Source organism: Ambystoma mexicanum, chromosome 8 (assembly GCF_040938575.1).
Source record: "Ambystoma mexicanum isolate Mex_15411 chromosome 8, UKY_AmexF1_1, whole genome shotgun sequence".
NCBI lineage: Eukaryota > Metazoa > Chordata > Amphibia > Caudata > Ambystomatidae > Ambystoma > Ambystoma mexicanum.
Window position 1 is genome coordinate 137,675,977 of NC_090929.1, and position 23,414 is coordinate 137,699,390.

At 47.4% G+C, this 23,414-nt stretch overlaps 1 protein-coding gene across 2 annotated transcripts in view; it reads left to right on the forward strand.

Annotated features, from left to right (window-relative positions):
- The first annotated feature begins 18,053 nt into the window (after positions 1 to 18,053).
- The window catches only part of LOC138473546 (solute carrier family 2, facilitated glucose transporter member 8-like), a 251,640-nt gene continuing 246,279 nt past the window's right edge, over positions 18,054 to 23,414 (forward strand). The window contains exon 1 of one of the 2 annotated variants that reach the window (XM_069612146.1): positions 18,054 to 18,426. Coding sequence is in view for 1 of the 2 variants with exons in the window: in XM_069612145.1 (XP_069468246.1) it covers positions 18,344 to 18,426 (83 nt within the window). In the remaining variant the exon portion in view is untranslated. The remainder of the gene's footprint in view (positions 18,427 to 23,414) is intronic. The other variant, XM_069612145.1, reaches the window with a different exon arrangement.

A 23,414-nucleotide genomic window follows, 5' to 3' on the forward strand; every position in this document is an offset into this window, starting at 1 on the left:
CCAATGTCACTGGATCACTTTTAAAGGGTACAGAAGTACATTTTAACATCACTATGGTTCCTTCCAATGGATCTGAAGTACCATCCATTATTGCTGTGCTCATCCCTAGAAGCCCCTGGTGATTAAATTCATCCCAACCTCCTCCCATGTCATAATGACAAGTCCTAGCCCAAGCCTAAACACGAATGAACAGAGGAATAAAAGTGAACAATTTAATAGTTCAGAAACAACCATTGTGATGAACATCGGATCAATGCATAATGTGACAATCACAAATAGTAGCAGCTCCCAAACCACTATATGTAATAGTAAAATATTTCAAATACTAATGCTGAATGTAAAAAACTCTTTGTGTAATGAGAGCAGTACTGTAAATATGACTAGCAGTAGAGTACAATAATGAAAAGACATGCAATTCGTAGTAGCAAAAAGAAACGGCAAGCGCGCCAAAATATGATCCATACCATGGCTTAGGACTAGATGCAGTAGAAGATATTCGTCATCCTGAACACTCAAACCGTAGGTACTCTGACATGAGTGCAGTGGGAAGACAAATGACTAATGGGAGTTGGTATGACTGTTCCTTAATGCTGTATACATCTGGGGCACCCAAGGTCTTAGTTTCTGCAAGAAGTATCCATGATAGATACCCAATGCCTAATTCATCTTGCTCTATTTAGGATTAAAGGCACTTTCCAGTCACCCAACGTTCATCTAGAACTCATTAATCCTGACCCCCAAAAATACAAAACTAGTTATATTAACCCCCAACTGTCTCAAATAACCACATCTAGTAATCGAGGGGACGAGATATGTCAACAACGAGTGGCAAGAAATGACACATGCATGCAGGGCCGAAGGACTTGTAGGTTCTCTGAGAAAATCACCACACTTGTGGAGCAAACATGCAAGCAAACATGGACAGAACATATCACAAAACTACCATGGATTGCGGCCCTCTAGAGACCAGTAAAAGTGGACCAACAGAAATCATATGAACTTTGTTTTGTCAGTGAAGGGTGAATGTAAGCGTCCCCAGAAACGCACCCCCTTATTGAGAGGCAATGAAGGACACACCCCAGGAGGGAATGAGACCAAGACCAAGTGCGGGTGAGATCAAAAGGGTCTTTATCTAAATCAATATAGTGCATGCAAAGGACTCTGCAAACTCTGAGAGCGCTCTGTCTGACAATAGCAAAGACAGGCCTACTTATTTACAGAACAACGTCATGGGTGACACAAGCTATACAGGGCACATAATTGTGGGGATTGGGTGGTGATGTCTAGGGGGCAAACATTGTAGATAGTTGCTCCTTCAGGATTGGTGGACGTTGGTGCAGCGCCACGTGGGGTTGGAAGATCAGCTGGGCTCATCGGGGTGGAGTGCCGGGCCAGACATGCCTTGTAGTGTTGATTGGTAACTAAACTGACATTTGCCCTTGTGGCCACACATTCACACCCATTCGTCACACTTCATGCTTCTGCTGGCTTACAACTCTTGTAAGCACTGACCTTAGATCAATACGCAGACAGGAACATTGATATGCAATCGGAAGTGTCCCAATACATCAGTTGTGAAGATACCGTAGGTTCAAACAAGCTGGTCCCATGTGCATAGTCAGGGGCATGGGAAGGGTTACTCGATCACCCTGTCTTGTTAGATTTGGTGAGGGATGGTATTATGATCTGTTGGTACAAAGGTGGGTGCCTCCCTTTTGAGGGCCATTAACTTGGGGTTGGCGGAGATACCACTGGCCTATGAGGGGCATGTGACTGGTGCCTGAGAGACGGTGGGATTTAGGACCAGGTAGCTCGTACGTCATGGAGTCAGGCTGTGGCGGCCTCTGACATGGGGGAGGTGGATGCTTGAAATGGGTCCAGCAGGGTCGGGAGGGGAGGCAAGGCTGTGCTGTTTGAACACCAGCTATCTCTGGAGGGCCTGGGCGGGAGGAGGGGGAGATGGCCTTGCAGCTCTGTGCGCGGCATCCCACACAAAGCAGTGTACTGTCCCTTGGGTGAGGGGCGAATAACAACACGTGTGGTCTCTAACATGACTTGTATGCATTTGCATTAGAAGGGATACTAACTGGGGGCCATACCTTTTAGCACAACATTTCACATCTATAGTTGATATACTATCATGAGGTAGTGTTAGGCAGGTGTATGTGTAAAGAGGGCAACACAGGTTATTGTATATTGTCATTAGTTAGCCAGTCTTCGTACATCTTCACATTATAAACAATATCTGTTGCATATTACTCTTTACCCATTCTTGTTCACATTAGCAGCGAACGTTAGTCAACACGACATATATTACATAAATGGTTTCTACACATTACAAGAGTGCTCGGGGTAGGCAGGGGCGTGGGGCGCCACACAGTCTAACGCTGGGGGCTTGGTACAGGGTCAGGGCATGCAGGATTTGGGCTGGTTTCAGTTACTTCCTAATGTTCCCGTTCATGGCTGGGGCAATGATGTACTGCGGAAGGTTAACAGCTACAGTGTTTTATTTTGTTGTTTGTTTGTGTCTGGTGGCTCGTGAGAATGAGTCCTCAGCAGATCTGCCATGTGGCGGGGGGTGGGAGAAGTGTGGGCCTCTGTGAGCGCGGTCGAGTGGGGGTCAAGCTGCAGCTTTCAGTGTGCATGTTGGCTCTGCCTGGGTTAGATCTAAACGTTTTTAACAAAATGGAGTTGGCTTAGTACTAGATGGCGTCTGTGCTCTGCCACATAACATGGTGGTGCAGCCTCACGTGTCGGTCTGCAGCTGCCCTGCCGCCTGGGCCCGGGGGCCGGTGGGCTGCCGACGAGTCATGAGTCCTCACTAGGGTGGGAGATGTAGTGGAAGGGGGGTCCTATTGACCTATCCTCCCCTACAAGGGACAGTCTCTGTTGGGTCGAACAAACAATGTAACAAAACTGTCAAGTACCCGACCTCAAGAAATGTACTGCCGTGCTGATGGACTATTATTGGATCTGCGGCCAGCTAGCGTACTTGCACCTCCCGCCTTCTTGAAGGGGCTACTATTGGGGATACTATTCCTCCACTTGGCACTTACAGCTGCTCACTCCCGAACACTTCCTTCTGGGCACAACCAGCACTTACCGCCCCTCCCACTCCCTCTTCCCCTCTTCTCTCTCTGCACTTACACATTCTGAATGCTCACAAGGCCTAGTAGGTCTGCCTATAGCCTTCATTGCTTTAATTGTTTTTCATTCCCATGTTCCCTCCCTGTTGCCCCATGGGCACTTTGAAACACAATGTACTTGCTGTATAAGTGCCTAACGCATGCACAATAAATAAATAAATAAATAAATAAATAAATAAATGGAACGTGAGGTGCATGGTATTTTCAGCTTTTATAGTTGTGGTTGGTCAGGGCCATGTGAGGTGCATGGTATTTTGAACTGTTGGTTACAGTTGTGGTTGGTTGGGGCATGTGAGGTGCATGGTATTTTCAGCTTTTGGTTACAGGTGTGGTTGGATGGCGCCATGTGAGGTGCTTGGTGTGTTTCTTTTGCTTTGGATTCCTTTAGGAGGGAGTGGAGTGGTGATTTTCTTATCAATACTTTTAGGAGGGTGTTTAGTGATAGCTAGGTTGGTTGTGCATTTTGTGGGTGCAATACAGTTGGGTCGTTTCAGCGGCCCTGTTTTATTCTTGCAGGGTTTCCTTGCCATGCTGTCTTGTCCCCTTTGTGGGTTCCACACAGTGACTACGTGCTGGCCACACGTGGTCTGAGGTTGGTTCTCGTTGTGTGTTGGTCTTCTTCCTGTGTCACGGCTCGCTCCCTTCGCTCCCGTTCCCGCCACTTGGGGGCATGTTTTGGGGTTTCTTCCCTACTGGACATTTCCTCCGAACCTTATGCTACAGTGTCCCGATGAATTGGGAGCGCTAAAACCTTATTTCCCAAATTACTTCCCTTCCGGATCCATTCCAGGTTTTCCTTTACACTTTTACATTTATTTCCTATTTTATTATTAGGTGTGGGAAGCTGTTGTAACTAGCTCCCGTGTGATTATCTTTTGTTTTCCACGCTGTACTATTCCTTCTTGCCTTTTGACTTGGGTTTAGGTATTTAGTAATCCTCACTCTTTGCCTTTACTGCCTTCTGGGTTCTTGTTTGATTTACAGGGTTGTGGGTTAGTACTGACTTTTGAGTGGTCTTTCCGGTCCTCGTGAATACGGACATCCAAGTGGTCTTTCCGGTCTTCGTGAGTACTGGCATTCATGTGGTCATTCCGGTCCTTGTGAGTACTGTTTCCAAATTCTTTATTCAGTACCGTCTAGAGTGTCAGCTTACAGATTCTGTCCCTGCTTGCCCTTTACGTGGGCTTAGCGCTGTCAGTATCTGTAATAGCATAGTGGGTAAGGAGTTTGCCGACTTTCCTTTCAGTCATAAGGAGGTTCTAAGTACTTACCCTACATTCCTTTTCATATAGTGGTATACACGAGTCTTGGGTATTGAAATCACATTGTTATATTCAAGGTTGTTTACTGTGTATTTTGTGCACATTTCCCCTGCCATATCCATCGCCTTCTTCCTTTCCTGACAGAATGACCAGCCGTTGTTCCCGTTTGAACATGGCCAGATTACGAAGGAAAGGCAGCAAGGCCTCTAACAAGCTTATACAGAAAGCTTCCCTTACAATTACCCGTGAAAATCGAATCTCTGCTCCTGACTTAAATGAACTCCTTGACACGAATGGGTATTTACGTGCAAAGTATTTTACCCACTGGGAGGCCCATCCTACATTGCCTGATCCTAGCTCTGTCTTTAATTTTGATCCAGAGTCTATGTCCGCACAAGCCTTAGCAGTGGAAAACAACACACTGCTAGAATTTATACACACAAGTACCTCTGTTATTGAACCCCATGACTCCGGTTGTGCTTTACCTCAGATTGAACAGTTTCATGATTCAAGCATGAAGAATGGAGGGGTTCCTTGCATATCTTCTGTTTTCTGCCCTCAGTCTACAGCTTACTCCTCTGCACAGGTTCTTACTGTGGTCTCTAATGCCAAGGGGTCTGATGCCAATAGTCTGCTTAAAAGAAACACAGACCACGTCGGTAAGAGAGAGTATAGATCACAAGACCTGCAAGCAGTAGATGACAATATACAATCAGTGCACTTCCAGATGGCTAGGGCAGGATCCAGCCCTGATGCCATCATGCCTTCCCCTGTGCCTACTGATAGGGATGTACAGTTAATGCGGGACATGCTAAAAGCAGAATTTGAGGAGTTAAAACAAGAATACATTTCCTTAAAAGAGGAGAATAAGATGTTACAGTCTTTTCTGAATACACCTCCAACTTTATCCGTTGATGAAGTGAATACTGTTCAGTCCCTGAGTGCGGAGACTTTTGTAAATCATGATACTTGTCAATATGTAAGATCTATTGGGAGTGAAAGTCTTTTTTCAAGCACAGCGCTTATTCAGGGCACAGGTTCTGACAACTGTCCTACCGTTTGTCAGGAATTGGTGTTAGCTGAAGATTCACAAGCCACTCCTTTACCTGAGGCTTCCTGTGTAGCAGTTTGTCATAACTCTGAGCTTGAACACATACATGCTTCTGATTTCCAAACACAATCCACAATGGTGGCATACACAGAATCAGTCACAACAGTAGGCTTAGGTTCTGCCCTTGATCTAGCTGCTGAGACTGAAGTAGACATTCAAGCTGATGTGGAAAATGATGCTACCTCTGTGTTCGCTCTTCCATCTGCCAATTTCGGTCACTACGAGCAGTCAAAGACAGTGCAGCATTCATGTTTTGATGGACTCATTCCACAGTTTACTGAACCAAAAACCCGGCAGGCGATCCCTGAACTGTTGATTGTTAATCAGCCACTTTCAGAAGCTAAGACAGAGGAATGGTCAATTGACGAAATCCTGATTAACAGAGACTTTACTATGGTGATTCCTCTGGTTGATTTTGACTTCTACAAAGGAAGAGACTCTGTGTCATCCACTAAGGAGAGGGACGGCAGGGGTACAGCTCAGACTTTGGTTACTGGTGCCAAGGGGTCAACTACCTTAAAGGGGCTTTCCATTCCTGAACCACAAGTGTGTCTGTCGACTTCTGGGACTTCAGACTGTCCTCCTACTACCATTGACTCTTCAATAATCCTGTCCACAGCTCTGCAGTCATCGTTGGCACACATATCTTCGATCAACAAAAAAGTGCTATGTCTGCCAGTCACCCAAGAGCCTTCACCATGTACGCAGTCAGAGCCAAATACCTTGACAAGTTTGTCTTCAGCTAACAAGATGGCTCCAGCTTGCATGCCCTCAGCCTCAGAATTTCCTCTGGCATGTTTGTCTTCGGCTATAGTGACTCATCCAGCAGATTATCCTTCAACCATGGAGCCTCCGGTAGTACATTCTAAGTGCATGTCTTCGGTCCCAGAGCCTACTGCTAGTTTGGCTTCAGTTCATGAGAGACCTGTATCCTGCTCAGCCTCGCTGCCAATATCGGAGGTGTACCTGTCTACACTGTCGGATCCTGCTGCATATTCTTGTGCTCCAGAGATTCCTCCTGAAGCCCAACCATTTACTGATGAACGTCCATCTTGCCCTTCTTATGCTTCAGGGGGATCACCAGAATGTCTGCCTTGTACACAAAACAATTCTCCCAACTACTTGACTGTAGCATCAGCGCCTCCCGAATATGCAACATCTGAGCCTGAGACTTCTGCCAGCTCTCTCTTCAGAAACATCAAGCCGACTCACGACTCGGGAGGGCCTTACATGCGAGGCCGCTGGACTTGCCTGGAGTATCACGAGAGAGAAACGGATGCCATCCGCCACGGCCCAGTCAACGAACGAGTAGCCGACCAGGATAGCGGGCTGGACGGTCCGCGTTTGTTGTCCGGTTTGGATCAACCGCTTGACAACCCTTTTGTTGCCGAATCCCACATGAGCCTGAGGGAAGGGACGGGCACGGCCCTCCAGCTGCAGCGCCAGTTGGGTGCTAGTAGCCAAAGGAGGGGAATGTCTGTTGCAGTTCAAGATGTGCCTGTTTTTGCTCCCGCTGCTAGTATGCCTGATGTTCCAAGTACTGTGTCTAACACTCCTATCAGTATGCCAAACGTTCCTGCGGTTGTATCCCACGTGCAACAAGGTGGCTACTTGACTGGCTACATGACTGTCAATGGGAGTGCCAGCCTCGTACAACCCATTGGATCTCCAGACCTCCAAGGCATGGAACTTATGCAGGCGAATCTTTGTCACTTTCAACCACAAACCTTTACCCAGATGGATGACAGAGTATCCGAACCTCTACCTCAGCCGCCATCTTCCTCTTCCGAACATAAACATTTCCTGAAACCTGCTGTTTCCTCACCTCCTGTGTGTCCACTCTCGGCAGTGAGGCTAACAGAACTTCTACCGTTGTCTAAGGCATGTAGCACCAGCCTGCCTCTCTCCTCAAAGATGTATGCATATCCTCTTCCAGTGACTAAGCTTCCTGGACCTTCCAACTCTGCTTCGGGTCCTGCAAGTCCTTCATGCCTTTCTTCGACCCATGAGTCTCTTCCTCACCGAAAACCCGCCTATGGCTCTTATAGACTGCGGCCTGATTCTATTCATTCCAGTTCTTCTGCTTCTGCCCGTGGGTCATCGTTTCCGTCAGTGCCACTTCTGAAGACAAAGCGCTCCTGTCATGGAAAGAAGATGTTTTGTGCGAGTAACGACCGCCTGGAGTCAGCCGTGGGAGGGGGTATAGTGTCACGGCTCGCTCCCTTCGCTCCCGTTCCCGCCACTTGGGGGCATGTTTTGGGGTTTCTTCCCTACTGGACATTTCCTCCGAACCTTATGCTACAGTGTCCCGATGAATTGGGAGCGCTAAAACCTTATTTCCCAAATTACTTCCCTTCCGGATCCATTCCAGGTTTTTGGCAGCCAGCATGCTACTGCTACTTTAATCAAATGACTATGCTTCCCAGAATGCCTGGCTCACTGCCTCACCTCCTCCCTTGCAGGACAAGGCTGGGTGGAGGATAGGCAACACCTGTGGCTGCAGGTGCAGCAGGCGACACGCCTGAGGGGTGTGCTCGTTAAGCAGCTTTAAAAGCCTCAGTTTGCTTCAGTCCAGCGCTGGTCATTGTTGTAGCGTTCCTGTCCTGACTGGCCCCTTGTTCCTGGTTCCTAGTTTTTTGTGCCCAGTTTCTAGTTAGTGTTTCTTGTTCCTTGTCCTGGAATTCGTATTTGTATGCCTAATTGATTTCTGCCTTTTGGAAATCCCTTTCTCCCTTTCTCTGTCTGCATGCAGCCTTTCTCTGAGCTTTCCTTTTGCTGTAGCCCAATTGCCTGTGTTCACTGTTTCCTAGAAATTGTCCTTTGCTACTGAAAGACTTGTTGCATTAATCTTTCCTTTACAGGTTTAGTTTCCTGCCTTTTCACCTTGGATGGGTGGGAAAGTTTCCCTTTTGATATCGTTTTCACTGCTCCTGATCCTTGCCTTCTATTGGGATCCATGCCATGTTTTCCTTTACACTTTTACATTTATTTCCTATTTTATTATTAGGTGTGGGAAGCTGTTGTAACTAGCTCCCGTGTGATTATCTTTTGTTTTCTACGCTGTACTATTCCTTCTTGCCTTTTGACTTGGGTTTAGGTATTTAGTAATCCTCACTCTTTGCCTTTACTGCCTTCTGGGTTCTTGTTTGATTTACAGGGTTGTGGGTTAGTACTGACTTTTGAGTGGTCTTTCCGGTCCTCGTGAATACGGACATCCAAGTGGTCTTTCCGGTCTTCGTGAGTACTGGCATTCATGTGGTCATTCCGGTCCTTGTGAGTACTGTTTCCAAATTCTTTATTCAGTACCGTCTAGAGTGTCAGCTTACAGATTCTGTCCCTGCTTGCCCTTTACGTGGGCTTAGCGCTGTCAGTATCTGTAATAGCATAGTGGGTAAGGAGTTTGCCGACTTTCCTTTCAGTCATAAGGAGGTTCTAAGTACTTACCCTACATTCCTTTTCATATAGTGGTATACACGAGTCTTGGGTATTGAAATCACATTGTTATATTCAAGGTTGTTTACTGTGTATTTTGTGCACATTTCCCCTGCCATATCCATCGCCTTCTTCCTTTCCTGACATCCTGTGAGTCTGTGCCTTGTATATTGATGGAGGGAGAAGTGTAGTAATGTGCCTACTGTACATTACTCTCCCGGTTGTGTTCTTGGCCTGTACATTACTCTTGTTATGTGCTTGATGCACGGGTTGGAGAAGTGTAGTAATGTGCCCACTGTCCATTGCGTCATGCCTAGCTGTCAGTGGAATGTGCTGGTGTCATGGAATACGGTGTGCTGGTTGAGTGGAGGCAGTTCTGGAGGAGCAGTCGGTGTAAACTGGCTTGGTGTGTGGATGGGCCAGTGTCTGTGCTGAATATCTATGTGCTACACTTAAGCTACAAGTGTACATCAGACAGAATAAACAGACATATAACTCACCTTTGGTCTCTAGCCTGTTACATGGAGGAAGAAACCATCTTCGGTTATTTCAGTCATCTTTACCATAGTCTCCCCAACTACCTGTCTGTGAGCTGTAACATAATAAAGACTAACCTTGTCTACAATCCTGGGCGCAGCCTCGTTCCTGCTGTGACCTGCGTCATCCCGCTACCCAGGATACTACAAAAGACCCTTTAAATGTTGCACACCGCAAAATAGAGTGTCTGCTGTTGCATGCTGTTGTGGAACTGGCATTAGGCACGGGCAGATGCCTGGTGACCGGTGGACTCTGCATTGTGATGTAAGGAAGTAACTCCAGTGGAAAGGTTCTAGAACAGGTCACACTCTGTGATTGGCTGCACCTGCTCTGAGCAAATAAGTGCAGACATTCGAACATTGCTTTTTCTGGAAGCAGTGCCCACTCGGCACAGTGTTGTTTTCTGTGCTAAAATCTTCTCATTTTGGGACCCCAGTGGTCCAGATTAAGGCGACATACTAATTATAAATGCCCGCAGGTTACCTCTTTACCCGCCAGTCAGCCACTTTCATGTCAGCCTGGTGCTAATTGCTTCGGAATGCAGCGTGCTCACCAAGGCTAGCAGGCACTTTCACCCTCATGGATCTTGATGCGTTGATCTCATGAGTGAGCCTCAGCTTTCCCAATGGCATCTGCTGATCGAGAGCCATTCTTGGCGAAGGAGGAGAGACAGGAGGCCAAGACATCTCAGGAGGATGTCTACCTGACGTGAGTACCAGGCCAGACTTTTCGGCCACTCTGTTTTATAGTATGGAAATCATTCCTGATTGTTGTATTAATCCTATGTTGGTTGTAGAAGGAGCCGGGATATATGTATTGAGATAATTCCCAAAGCTGATTCCTGCCTTTGGTCTTCCATAATTGGTATTTCCGTGTTACATGGAGTTAGCCGACACCCCTACGCCTTTGAGTTTACAAATAGAAAATCAATTCTCTAGGCTCCGAACAGAAGTACATTCTCTCAAAAATCTTGCACTATTTTACACATTTCTTTTGGATTCAAATCAATTTCTTGGCATAAACTATATGCATTGATATTGATATTTTATTTGTATCGCGCTCGTACACAAGTAATCCAGAGAGCGGACGGGCAACGGAGGGGAACAGGGGAGAACAAAACAGCAATCTTACTAGGCCCAGTGACATTGAGAACGCGCAAGTGCATGGGAGAGGGAAAGGGGAAAAGTGCATGGAAGGGGGGAGAAGTGGAAAGTGCTGAGCAAAGGAAAGCAGACCAGGGAGAACAGCTGGGGTTGCTAATTGAATGGAGGTAGATGGAGAAGTGCCAGGGCCTAAAATAACTATTCATCTAATTGGACAACTCTGTTTTTTTCCTTTGTCGCAGAGCTCCAATTCCACCTGTGAAGAGGCATTGGTTTCTTCTCCAACATGGTCATATGCTCGTAACATTTACTGGCTCGCTTCCATTTGTGTCCATTTACTATTGGAATGTTCAAGGGCTGGTTTTGGTCTAAGAGTACAAGTGGCAGAAAATGTGCAACACTACAGGAGTTTAAGGGACCTTTCTCCCACTAATGCCTATCTGGGAGGCCTGTGTTTTATAGATCTACCAAAACTGGCGTCTCTTGTGTAAGAGATGGTGTGGTGGCTTCTGGTTTTGTTAGTAAAACGGCAGGCCGGAAGACCCTGAATGGGGTCAAGTAATATTTGTAGTGTTGTGCTGTGTACTAATTAAACATGTGATGCTCCTTTATAGTTAAGCAATTAGGTTATAGAATGGAGCCTCCCTCTGAACAGGTGGAAAATGCTATGGTTGATGAAAGAGGGAGATTGTATTAGCATGTGCTCTAGTGAAGTAAGGTTCCTACTATTGTGATAATGTTTCCATGTCTTTATTTGGATAATAGAATGTGGTGGCAGGCTGCTGGCCCTCCTCTCACCAATCCACTGAAAGAAAATAGGGTGGAGTCCAGCAGAGCAAACAACATGCTCCAGTGTGAGTTACAGGCATCCAGCATATACCCAGTCAAGCTACAACATCATGGATCGATCATGAGGGACATACCACAGTTAGACCAATGTGTGGTAAAGTGAAGTTCGGGCACTCCAGGTAAGTTACTTCAGCTTTATTGTCCAGGTCCTGTATCTTCACAGATACACAGGGATCGAGGGGGACACGATAAACAAGACAAGAAGGAGGAACACTGGGCTTGCCCCACACCCCACTCACACTCTCTCTCAACTCAGCCCAACCGTCACCTGCAGAACCCCACAGCTCACACATTCCACAAGTGAGGTCGGTAACATTCCACACTCCCAGCTGGAGAGCAGAAGCTCACATTACAACACTTCCCCCTCCCTCGGGGAATAACACAAGAAAATGATGAAAGCAATATGACCAGCATACCACCCACATCACTACAAGACCAGCACTAAGTCACAGAACACGGCGGCCGTCCATATTCGCAATTCCAGCACCCAAACACAAGGAGAATCCGCACAGGCCTAACCGGACCATTCCAAAGCACCGTCACAGGCCTAACCCGACTATCCAAAATGCCCGAACACCATGTCCAATGCAACACAACTGCAACACCCAACAGAACCACTGCTAATACTCAAAACCTCGATAGAACCCATGAGAAACAAAAATAACAAACAAAGCACCTCCACCGCCCCGAGCTGCCCCTCGGAACGTAGGACTGCCACTCCTAGATCAAAGTATTGTTTCGGAAACACTACTACCTAACAAACCCTAGTCCACCAACGCACAAACATCATTCCACTCTGGTCTGCCCCCCAGAGTCTCGGAACTGCCACCCCCGGGCACAACCCAGCTCAAAAGAGCACAACAAATGCCAAACTCTATCGAGGGACCACACCATATTCAAAAACCAACCTACCACCATGGAACAACCCAAAACTGAACACCAATCAATATCCCACTGATCGGTATCCCCACCACTGCATGTGAACAGGAAATCTGAACTGGAAATCCAGGCATTTAGATACACGGAAAACCCCAACACAGAACAAGAAGTCAAATGAATTGAGGCTCCTGTAAACAATGGCGAACCACAAAATGGCACACAAATAAACTTGTGTGCGCACACACACCCAAATATACACCAGCATGGCCATTTGCACCCCAATACTCACAACGTAGCCCAACCAACAAAAGCACATATAGTTGTAGCCCAAAATGCGGACCCACCCGGCAATCCACACAGATGTAAATGCAGACTCACCTAATATTCAACTACAACTGCTAATGAACCTTAAACAGAAAACTGAGACATAAACTTAGACACAACGCCTCTAACCAGAATACAGCCGGATACATGGACCCCCCTGGCCATCCACATACGTTGACAAAACCCATAAACTAAAACTGCCCTGCTGCAATAAAACAAAATGCATGAAGCCGCCCGGACATCCACAGCGTTATTAGATCCCACAATACAATCTCATATCAGTATTTGTGGACCCTACTGGCTGTCCTCATTAACGCCACCTAACCCAGAAACTAAAACTCTGCCTGCTCAACACCGCCAAAAAGAACTGGAGCCTCCACCAAATGGAACCAGAGCCTCCACTAACTCACACATTGCCTCTAACGGCAGAACACGTGGACCCACCCGGCCACCCAGAGCTCCTTTAACCAACACAAAAAATCCCTAACACTGAAGAACCAATGACAGATGATAAGGCTGCTACGTAGACCCACCCGGCCATCCACGCTATACCAACCGCCAAACACCAGAATCACACACCTGCACTTTAAACACTAAACATTTGGAACTAAAAATTAAACACTAAACATTGGAACCAAAAACGTCAGTACAACATATTCTCACACACCTCAACGCACACAGACAGTCACCCATAGGAACCACCGGATTTTTCAACATCCAGAACCACATAATGGCACACATAACATGAAAACACAATGGATATTTTGCATTTTACAAAATTATCGCATCTCTTCACGCTTTTGCATTTCATAACTTTTGCCCTAAAGTTCTCCATTATTGGTTATGAAGTTATCCCCACTTCAAGTGCCATGAAATCCCCCAGGCCCTTGAAAGCACCACCCACAGGTCCAAATGTCACCTAAAGTACCCGAAAGACCACCCTCAAGTCCGACCTTTCGAAATTACCTCCAACCCCTTGGAAGTACCCCCCACAGGTCCAATGTTAACGTTACCTCCAGTCCCATGGAGGTGTCCCCTCCTGTCCCAAGGCATTACTACCAACAACTATAAACCCAAAAGAGGGAAACCCAACCTAAAGGAGGGAAACCCAAAAGAGGGAAAACAATGAGGTGGGCCTAACAGGGACTGAAAGGCCACAAAAAAACACTCCACTGAAAACAGGCAACAACCTCAACAATACATTGACTACTTACACAACCCAGGAGCTATTCTATTCCTTGCACCCTTAAACGTGGGCCACTACACATACACAACATCACACTGGCCCAAGACACCAACCTGTTCTAACCGCTGGTCCAAACTGCTCCTGACCCAACGGGTTCCTCGAAACACCCCAGGGCCTCATCCAGGAACTGAAACTGACTCTCAGCACCAGCAACAGGAATACCCATCGTCCTCTGCCAGACACCTACACCAGGTCCAGGACAGCCCACAACCTCTGATCTGCACTCCAGCTGTATAGAATCTGGAACCACACAAACGTTATGTGCTTCATCGTTTGAACGCCTCACTTGACTGTTGTTGCTGATTACTTGAGGCATACCCCGCGTCTGCATCCTCCTATTCACTTCGATGGCAGCGTGGGTGGGACAATACCCACGGGGACACCAACGGCTGTGAAGCTGATTGGCGCACAGAGCCCTTGATGAAAGCGACATCATCATTCCTGCTCCAGGCTCCGAGCCATCCACAACACCGCTTGCTCCTGCAGAGCCATCCACAGAACAGTCTCCCACCAGGTTGTCAGGGAACACAGGGAAACTCCTTGGAGACAGACCAAGAACACACAGCTGCCGGCCCTCCAAGATGTGACAAGTCCCACTCTTCCGCTCCATGGCCAGACCTGACCGCATCCAAACCGCTGCTGGCCGCTTCAACTCCGGAGCTGGGACATCCTCAACGACTGTCACATACTCCCTTCCAGGGTGCCACCGCTCGCAGAAGGAGCCGTCCCCAACTCGGCTCTAGTCAGCTGGTCGGCTAGAGGCAGCGCCGCACCACACGGACCTCCCAGATCACACGGAGCTCAGCTGTCACTGTGGGCACTGGTGCCCTGCCAGACTCTCGCGCAAGAAATCAACAAGAACACTGCGGGGCTGCAAGAGGCCAGTGACTTCAAGGTGCAAACTAGCCCTGGGTGTGGGGCCTTCCATCGGGGGCAGTGTTCTCAGGATGAAATCGCTGCACCCCCCCAGCAGACAGCGGTCCCCTCATAATCCCATCTTTGTTTCCAGTGTGGTAAAGTGAAGTTTGGGCACTCAAGGTAAGTTACTTCAACTTTATTGTCCAGGTCCTGTACCTTCACAGATACAGAGGGATTGAGGGGGACACGATAAACAAGACAAGAAGGATGAACACTCGGCTTGCCCCACACCCCACTCACACTCTCTCTCAACTCAGCCCAACCGTCACCCGCAGAACCCCACAGCTCACACATTCCGCAAGTGAGGTTGGTAACATTCCACACTCCCAGCTGGAGAGCAGAAGCTTACATTACAACACAATGCAAGCCTTCTGGCCCCACCAACAAAACCTCTTCTCTTGTGCCTTTAATGGGACTGCTCCACCTTGCACTGCATGGTGATTACTGTATATCCCATAGGCAAGCAGGGGTACTCCTTTTACATGCAGTATTGACTAAGTAGGCATTTACTTTTGTCTAATATGGGATGATAGGATAGCTCAGAGGTGACTCGTTTGTCTTGGAAGCATGACAATGTAGAGCAAAAGATGAATTAATTAATATGCGGCTGTGTGTGTTGTATTCTAAATGTTGCGTGTATGTGTTTGAGCCGCACTCCAGTCCTGTCACATGCCATAAGTTCTAGAACGGCAACAGAGGTTTAGAGAAAGGCAGTTGGAGCCAGTGTTGGGACAGGAACGGGTCCCTCTTTTGTGCCAATGAAGACCCATTTGGACACAGACCTGTTACTACGCATTTGCGATGATTGGTCGTGGCAGCACAATGAGGGGCTCTAGCAGTTTTTCACTGATTTGGGTTCGGCCTTCAGACACGTTTAAGTCGGTTGCACGTGATTGTGGGAGGAACGCTGAGGTACATCTTCCTCCAGGTTCAGCAAGGCGGACAAAGTTGCAGAGGTGTGCCTTTTATCAAATACCAGCAGCAGAGTGGTTGATTTACAATTACTGCTCACCAATTGCCTTGTCACTAAATTTGAGAAACAGACCTAGTAGCATGGTGAGTGAATGAGGCCCTGCAGAGTAAAACACTCTACAGTGTGGATTTCCAGTTTCAGTATCTAGGCAATGAAGTACCGGATGAGCCTGGATATCTTTCCAAAGTAGGTTTATTCAGCGTCCATCAGTACAGTAGGCTTTGCATTCTGGAATACTACACAGCTCCTTCCTATTAATACAACACAAACTCTTTAAGTCCCTCTGGCGTATTTACTGAGCTAAGTGGTCGCTTACCACCATTCTCCAAACCATGGTCATTATGATTACTTGTGGAACTCTCTGTCTCTCTCTCCATGACACATCCATTCATTCCTCTGCCATTCACTCTCCCTCCACATGCACTCCTCATTACTTTTGCCACCCTGTTCATGTTCCAAAGTCTTCCATCTTCTGTCCTCACAGAATTATGTAAAACCCTCAAAACCTCATGGGACCTTGCCTCAATAGACCTGTCAATTTGATTCTGTCATAATCACCTTGTTTTACCTCAATTTCTCTTACAGATTTCCTCTCATCGTATCTCCATGTGTTCCTCATTTGTTTCTCCTTTATTCTCTCTCTCACTATTGACCTATCCTCCCCTACAAGGGACAGTCTCTGTTGGGTCGAACAAACAATGTAACAAAACTGTCAAGTACCCGACCTCAAGAAAGGTACTGCGTGCTGATGGACTATTATTGGATCTGCGGCCAGCTAGCGTACTTGCACCTCCCGCCTTCTTGAAGGGGCTACTATTGGGGATACTATTCCTCCACTTGGCACTTACAGCTGCTCACTCCCGAACCCTTCCTTCTGGGCACAACCAGCACTTACCGCCCCTCCCACTCCCTCTTCCCCTCTTCTCTCTCTGCACTTACACATTCTGAATGCTCACAAGGCCTAGTAGGTCTGCCTATAGCCTTCATTGCTTTAATTGTTTTTCATTCCCATGTTCCCTCCCTGTTGCCCCATGGGCACTTTGAAACACAATGTACTTGCTGTATAAGTGCCTAACGCATGCACAATAAATAAATAAATAAATAAATGAAACGTGAGGTGCATGGTATTTTCAGCTTTTATAGTTGTGGTTGGTCAGGGCCATGTGAGGTGCATGGTATTTTGAACTGTTGGTTACAGTTGTGGTTGGTTGGGGCATGTGAGGTGCATGGTATTTTCAGCTTTTGGTTACAGATGTGGTTGGATGGCGCCATGTGAGGTGCTTGGTGTGTTTCTTTTGCTTTGGATTCCTTTAGGAGGGAGTGGAGTGGTGATTTTCTTATCAATACTTTTAGGAGGGTGTTTAGTGATAGCTAGGTTGGTTGTGCATTTTGTGGGTGCAATACAGTTGGGTCGTTTCAGCGGCCCTGTTTTATTCTTGCAGGGTTTCCTTGCCATGCTGTCTTGTCCCCTTTGTGGGTTCCACACAGTGACTACGTGCTGGCCACACGTGGTCTGAGGTTGGTTCTCGTTGTGTGTTGGTCTTCTTCCTGTGAGTCTGTGCCTTGTATATTGATGGAGGGAGAAGTGTAGTAATGTGCCTACTGTACATTACTCTCCCGGTTGTGTTCTTGGCCTGTACATTACTCTTGTTATGTGCTTGATGCACGGGTTGGAGAAGTGTAGTAATGTGCCCACTGTCCATTGCGTCATGCCTAGCTGTCAGTGGAATGTGCTGGTGTCATGGAATACGGTGTGCTGGTTGAGTGGAGGCAGTTCTGGAGGAGCAGTCGGTGTAAACTGGCTTGGTGTGTGGATGGGCCAGTGTCTGTGCTGAATATCTATGTGCTACACTTAAGCTACAAGTGTACATCAGACAGAATAAACAGACATATAACTCACCTTTGGTCTCTAGCCTGTTACATGGAGGAAGAAACCATCTTCGGTTATTTCAGTCATCTTTACCATAGTCTCCCCAACTACCTGTCTGTGAGCTGTAACATAATAAAGACTAACCTTGTCTACAATCCTGGGCGCAGCCTCGTTCCTGCTGTGACCTGCGTCATCCCGCTACCCAGGATACTACAAAAGACCCTTTAAATGTTGCACACCGCAAAATAGAGTGTCTGCTGTTGCATGCTGTTGTGGAACTGGCATTAGGCACGGGCAGATGCCTGGTGACCGGTGGACTCTGCATTGTGATGTAAGGAAGTAACTCCAGTGGAAAGGTTCTAGAACAGGTCACACTCTGTGATTGGCTGCACCTGCTCTGAGCAAATAAGTGCAGACATTCGAACATTGCTTTTTCTGGAAGCAGTGCCCACTCGGCACAGTGTTGTTTTCTGTGCTAAAATCTTCTCATTTTGGGACCCCAGTGGTCCAGATTAAGGCGACATACTAATTATAAATGCCCGCAGGTAACCTCTTTACCCGCCAGTCAGCCACTTTCATGTCAGCCTGGTGCTAATTGCTTCGGAATGCAGCGTGCTCACCAAAGGCTAGCAGGCACTTTCACCCTCATGGATCTTGATGCGTTGATCTCATGAGTGAGCCTCAGCTTTCCCAATGGCATCTGCTGATCGAGAGCCATTCTTGGCGAAGGAGGAGAGACAGGAGGCCAAGACATCTCAGGAGGATGTCTACCTGACGTGAGTACCAGGCCAGACTTTTCGGCCACTCTGTTTTATAGTATGGAAATCATTCCTGATTGTTGTATTAATCCTATGTTGGTTGTAGAAGGAGCCGGGATATATGTATTGAGATAATTCCCAAAGCTGATTCCTGCCTTTGGTCTTCCATAATTGGTATTTCCGTGTTACATGGAGTTAGCCGACACCCCTACGCCTTTGAGTTTACAAATAGAAAATCAATTCTCTAGGCTCCGAACAGAAGTACATTCTCTCAAAAATCTTGCACTATTTTACACATTTCTTTTGGATTCAAATCAATTTCTTGGCATAAACTATATGCATTGATATTGATATTTTATTTGTATCGCGCTCGTACACAAGTAATCCAGAGAGCGGACGGGCAACGGAGGGGAACAGGGGAGAACAAAACAGCAATCTTACTAGGCCCAGTGACATTGAGAACGCGCAAGGGCATGGGAGAGGGGGAGGGGAAAAGTGCATGGAAGGGGGGAGAAGTGGAAAGTGCTGAGCAAAGGAAAGCAGACCAGGGAGAACAGCTGGGGTTGCTAATTGAATGGAGGTAGATGGAGAAGTGCCAGGGCCTAAAATAACTATTCATCTAATTGGACAACTCTGTTTTTTTCCTTTGTCGCAGAGCTCCAATTCCACCTGTGAAGAGGCATTGGTTTCTTCTCCAACATGGTCATATGCTCGTAACATTTACTGGCTCGCTTCCATTTGTGTTCATTTACTATTGGAATGTTCAAGGGCTGGTTTTGGTCTAAGAGTACAAGTGGCAGAAAATGTGCAACACTACAGGAGTTTAAGGGACCTTTCTCCCACTAATGCCTATCTGCGAGGCCTGTGTTTTATAGATCTACCAAAACTGGCGTCTCTTGTGTAAGAGATGGTGTGGTGGCTTCTGGTTTTGTTAGTAAAACGGCAGGCCAGAAGACCTTGAATGGGGTCAAGTAATATTTGTAGTGTTGTGCTGTGTACTAATTAAACATGTGATGCTCCTTTATAGTTAAGCAATTAGGTTATAGAATGGAGCCTCCCTCTGAACAGGTGGAAAATGCTATGGTTGATGAAAGAGGGAGATTGTATTAGCATGTGCTCTAGTGAAGTAAGGTTCCTACTATTGTGATAATGTTTCCATGTCTTTATTTGGATAATAGAATGTGGTGGCAGGCTGCTGGCCCTCCTCTCACCAATCCACTGAAAGAAAATAGGGTGGAGTCCAGCAGAGCAAACAACATGCTCCAGTGTGAGTTACAGGCATCCAGCATATACCCAGTCAAGCTACAACATCATGGATCGATCATGAGGGACATAACACAGTTAGACCAATGTATGGTAAAGTGAAGTTCGGGCACTCCAGGTAAGTTACTTCAGCTTTATTGTCCAGGTCCTGTATCTTCACAGATACACAGGGATCGAGGGGGACACGATAAACAAGACAAGAAGGAGGAACACTGGGCTTGCCCCACACCCCACTCACACTCTCTCTCAACTCAGCCCAACCGTCACCTGCAGAACCCCACAGCTCACACATTCCACAAGTGAGGTCGGTAACATTCCACACTCCCAGCTGGAGAGCAGAAGCTCACATTACAACACTTCATCCTCCCTCGGGGAATAACACAAGAAAATGATGAAAGCAATATGACCAGCATACCACCCACATCACTACAAGACCAGCACTAAGTCACAGAACACGGCGGCCGTCCATATTCGCAATTCCAGCACCCAAACACAAAGAGAATCCGCACAGGCCTAACCGGACCATTCCAAAGCACCGTCACAGGCCTAACCCGACCATCCAAAACGCCCGAACACCATGCTCAATGCAACACAACTGAAACACCCAACAGAACCACTGCTAATACTCAAAACCTCGATAGAACCCATGAGAAACAAAAATAACAAACAAAGCACCTCCACCGCCCCGAGCTGCCCCTCGGAACGTAGGACTGCCACTCCTAGATCAAACTATTGTTTCGGAAACTCTACTACCTAACAAACCCTAGTCCACCAACGCACAAACATCATTCCACTCTGGTCTGCCCCCCAGAGTCTCGGAACTGCCACCCCCGGGCACAACCCAGCTCAAAAGAGCACAACAAATGCCAAACTCTATCGAGGGACCACACCATATTCAAAAACCAACCTACCACCATGGAACAACCCAAAACTGAACACCAATCAATATCCCACTGATCGGTATCTCCACCACTGCATATGAACAGGAAATCTGAACTGGAAATCCAGGCATTTAGATACACGGAAAACCCCAACACAGAACAAGAAGTCAAATGAATTGAGGCTCCTGTAAACATTGGCGAACCACAAAATGGCACACAAATAAACTTGTGTGCGCACACACACCCAAATATACACCAGCATGGCCATTTGCACCCCAATACTCACAACCTAGCCCAACCAACAAAAGCACATATAGTTGTAGCCCAAAATGCGGACCCATCCGGCAATCCACACAGATGTAAATGCAGACTCACCTATTATTCAACTACAACTGCTAATGAACCTTAAACAGAAAACTGAGACATAAACTTAGACACAACGCCTCTAACCAGAATACAGCCGGATACATGGACCCTCCTGGCCATCCACATACGTTGACAAAACCCATAAACTAAAACTGCCCTGCTGCAATAAAACAAAACGCATGAAGCCGCCCGGACATCCACAGCGTTATTAGATCCCACAATACAATCTCATATCAGTATTTGTGGACCCTACTGGCTGTCCTCATTAACGCCACCTAACCCAGAAACTAAAACTCTGCCTGCTCAACACCACCAAAAAGAACTGGAGCCTCCACCAAATGGAACCAGAGCCTCCACTAACTCACACATTGCCTCTAACGGCAGAACACGTGGACCCACCCGGCCACCCAGAGCTCCTTTAACCAACACAAAAAATCCCTAACACTGAAGAACCAATGACAGATGATAAGGCTGCTACGTAGACCCACCCGGCCATCCACGCTATACCAACCGCTAAACACCAGAATCACACACCTGCACTTTAAACACTAAACATTTGGAACTAAAAATTAAACACTAAACATTGGAACCAAAAACATCAGTACAACATATTCTCACACACCTCAACGCACACAGACAGTCACCCATAGGAACCACCGGATTTTTCAACATCCAGAACCACATAATGGCACACATAACATGAAAACACAATGGATATTTTGTATTTTACAAAATTATCGCATCTCTTCACGCTTTTGCATTTCATAACTTTTGCCCTAAAGTTCTCCATTATTGGTTATGAAGTTATCCCCACTTCAAGTTCCATGAAATCCTCCAGGCCCTTGAAAGCACCACCCACAGGTCCAAATGTCACCTCTAGTACCCGAAAGACCACCCTCAAGTCCGACCTTTCGAAATTACCTCCAGCCCCTTGGAAGTACCCCCCACAGGTCCAATGTTAACGTTACCTCCAGTCCCATGGAAGTGTCCCCTCCTGTCCCTAGGCATTACTACCAACAACTATAAACCCAAAAGAGGGAAACCCAACCTAAAGGAGGGAAACCCAAAAGAAGGAAAACAATGAGGTGGGCCTAACAGGGACTGAAAGGCCACAAAAAACAGGCAACAACCTCAACAATACATTGACTACTTACACAACCCAGGAGCTATTCTATTCCTTGCACCCTTAAACGTGGGCCACTACACATACACAACATCACACTGGCCCAAGACACCAACCTGTTCTAACCGCTGGTCCAAACTGCTCCTGACCCAACGGGTTCCTCGAAACACCCCAGGGCCTCATCCAGGAACTGAAACAGACTCTCAGCACCAGCAACAGGAATACCCATCGTGGAATCCACTGTCCTCTGCCAGACACCTACACCAGGTCCAGGACAGCCCACAACCTCTGATCTGCACTCCAGCTGTATAGAATCTGGAACCACACAAACGTTATGTGCTTCATCATTTGAACGCCTCACGTGACTGTTGTTGCTGATTACTTGAGGCATACCCCGCGTCTGCATCCTCCTATTCACTTCAATGGCAGCGTGGGTGGGACAATACCCACGGGGACACCAACGGCTGTGAAGCTGATTGGCGCACAGAGTCCTTGATGAAAGCGACATCATCATTCCTGCTCCAGGCTCCGAGCCATCCACAACACTGCTTGCTCCTGCAGAGCCATCCACAGAACAGTGTCCCACCAGGTTGTCAGGGAACACAGGGAAACTCCTTGGAGACAGACCAAGAACACACAGCTGCCGGCCCTCCAAGATGTGACAAGTCCCACTCTTCCACTCCATGGCCAGACCTGACCGCATCCAAACCGCTGCTGGCCGCTTCAACTCCGGAGCTGGGACATCCTCAACGACTGTCACATATTCCCTTCCAGGGTGCCACCGCTCGCAGAAGGAGCCGTCCCCAACTCGGCTCTAGTCAGCTGGTCGGCTAGAGGCAGCGCCGCACCACACGGACCTCTCAGATCACACGGAGCTCAGCTGTCACTGTGGGCACTGGTGCCCTGCCAGACTCTCGCGCAAGAAATCAACAAGAACACTGCAGGGCTGCAAGAGTCCAGTGACTTCAAGGTGCAAACTAGCCCTGGGTGTGGGGCCTTCCATCGGGGGCAGTGTTCTCAGGATGAAATCGCTGCACCCCCCCAGCAGACAGCGGTCCCCTCATAATCCCATCTTTGTTTCCAGTGTGGTAAAGTGAAGTTCGGGCACTCAAGGTAAGTTACTTCAACTTTATTGTCCAGGTCCTGTACCTTCACAGATACAGAGGGATTGAGGGGGACACGATAAACAAGACAAGAAGGCGGAACACTCGGCTTGCCCCACACCCCACTCACACTCTCTCTCAACTCAGCCCAACCGTCACCCGCAGAACCCCACAGCTCACACATTCCACAAGTGAGGTTGGTAACATTCCACACTCCCAGCTGGAGAGCAGAAGCTTACATTACAACACAATGAAAGCCTACAGGCCCCA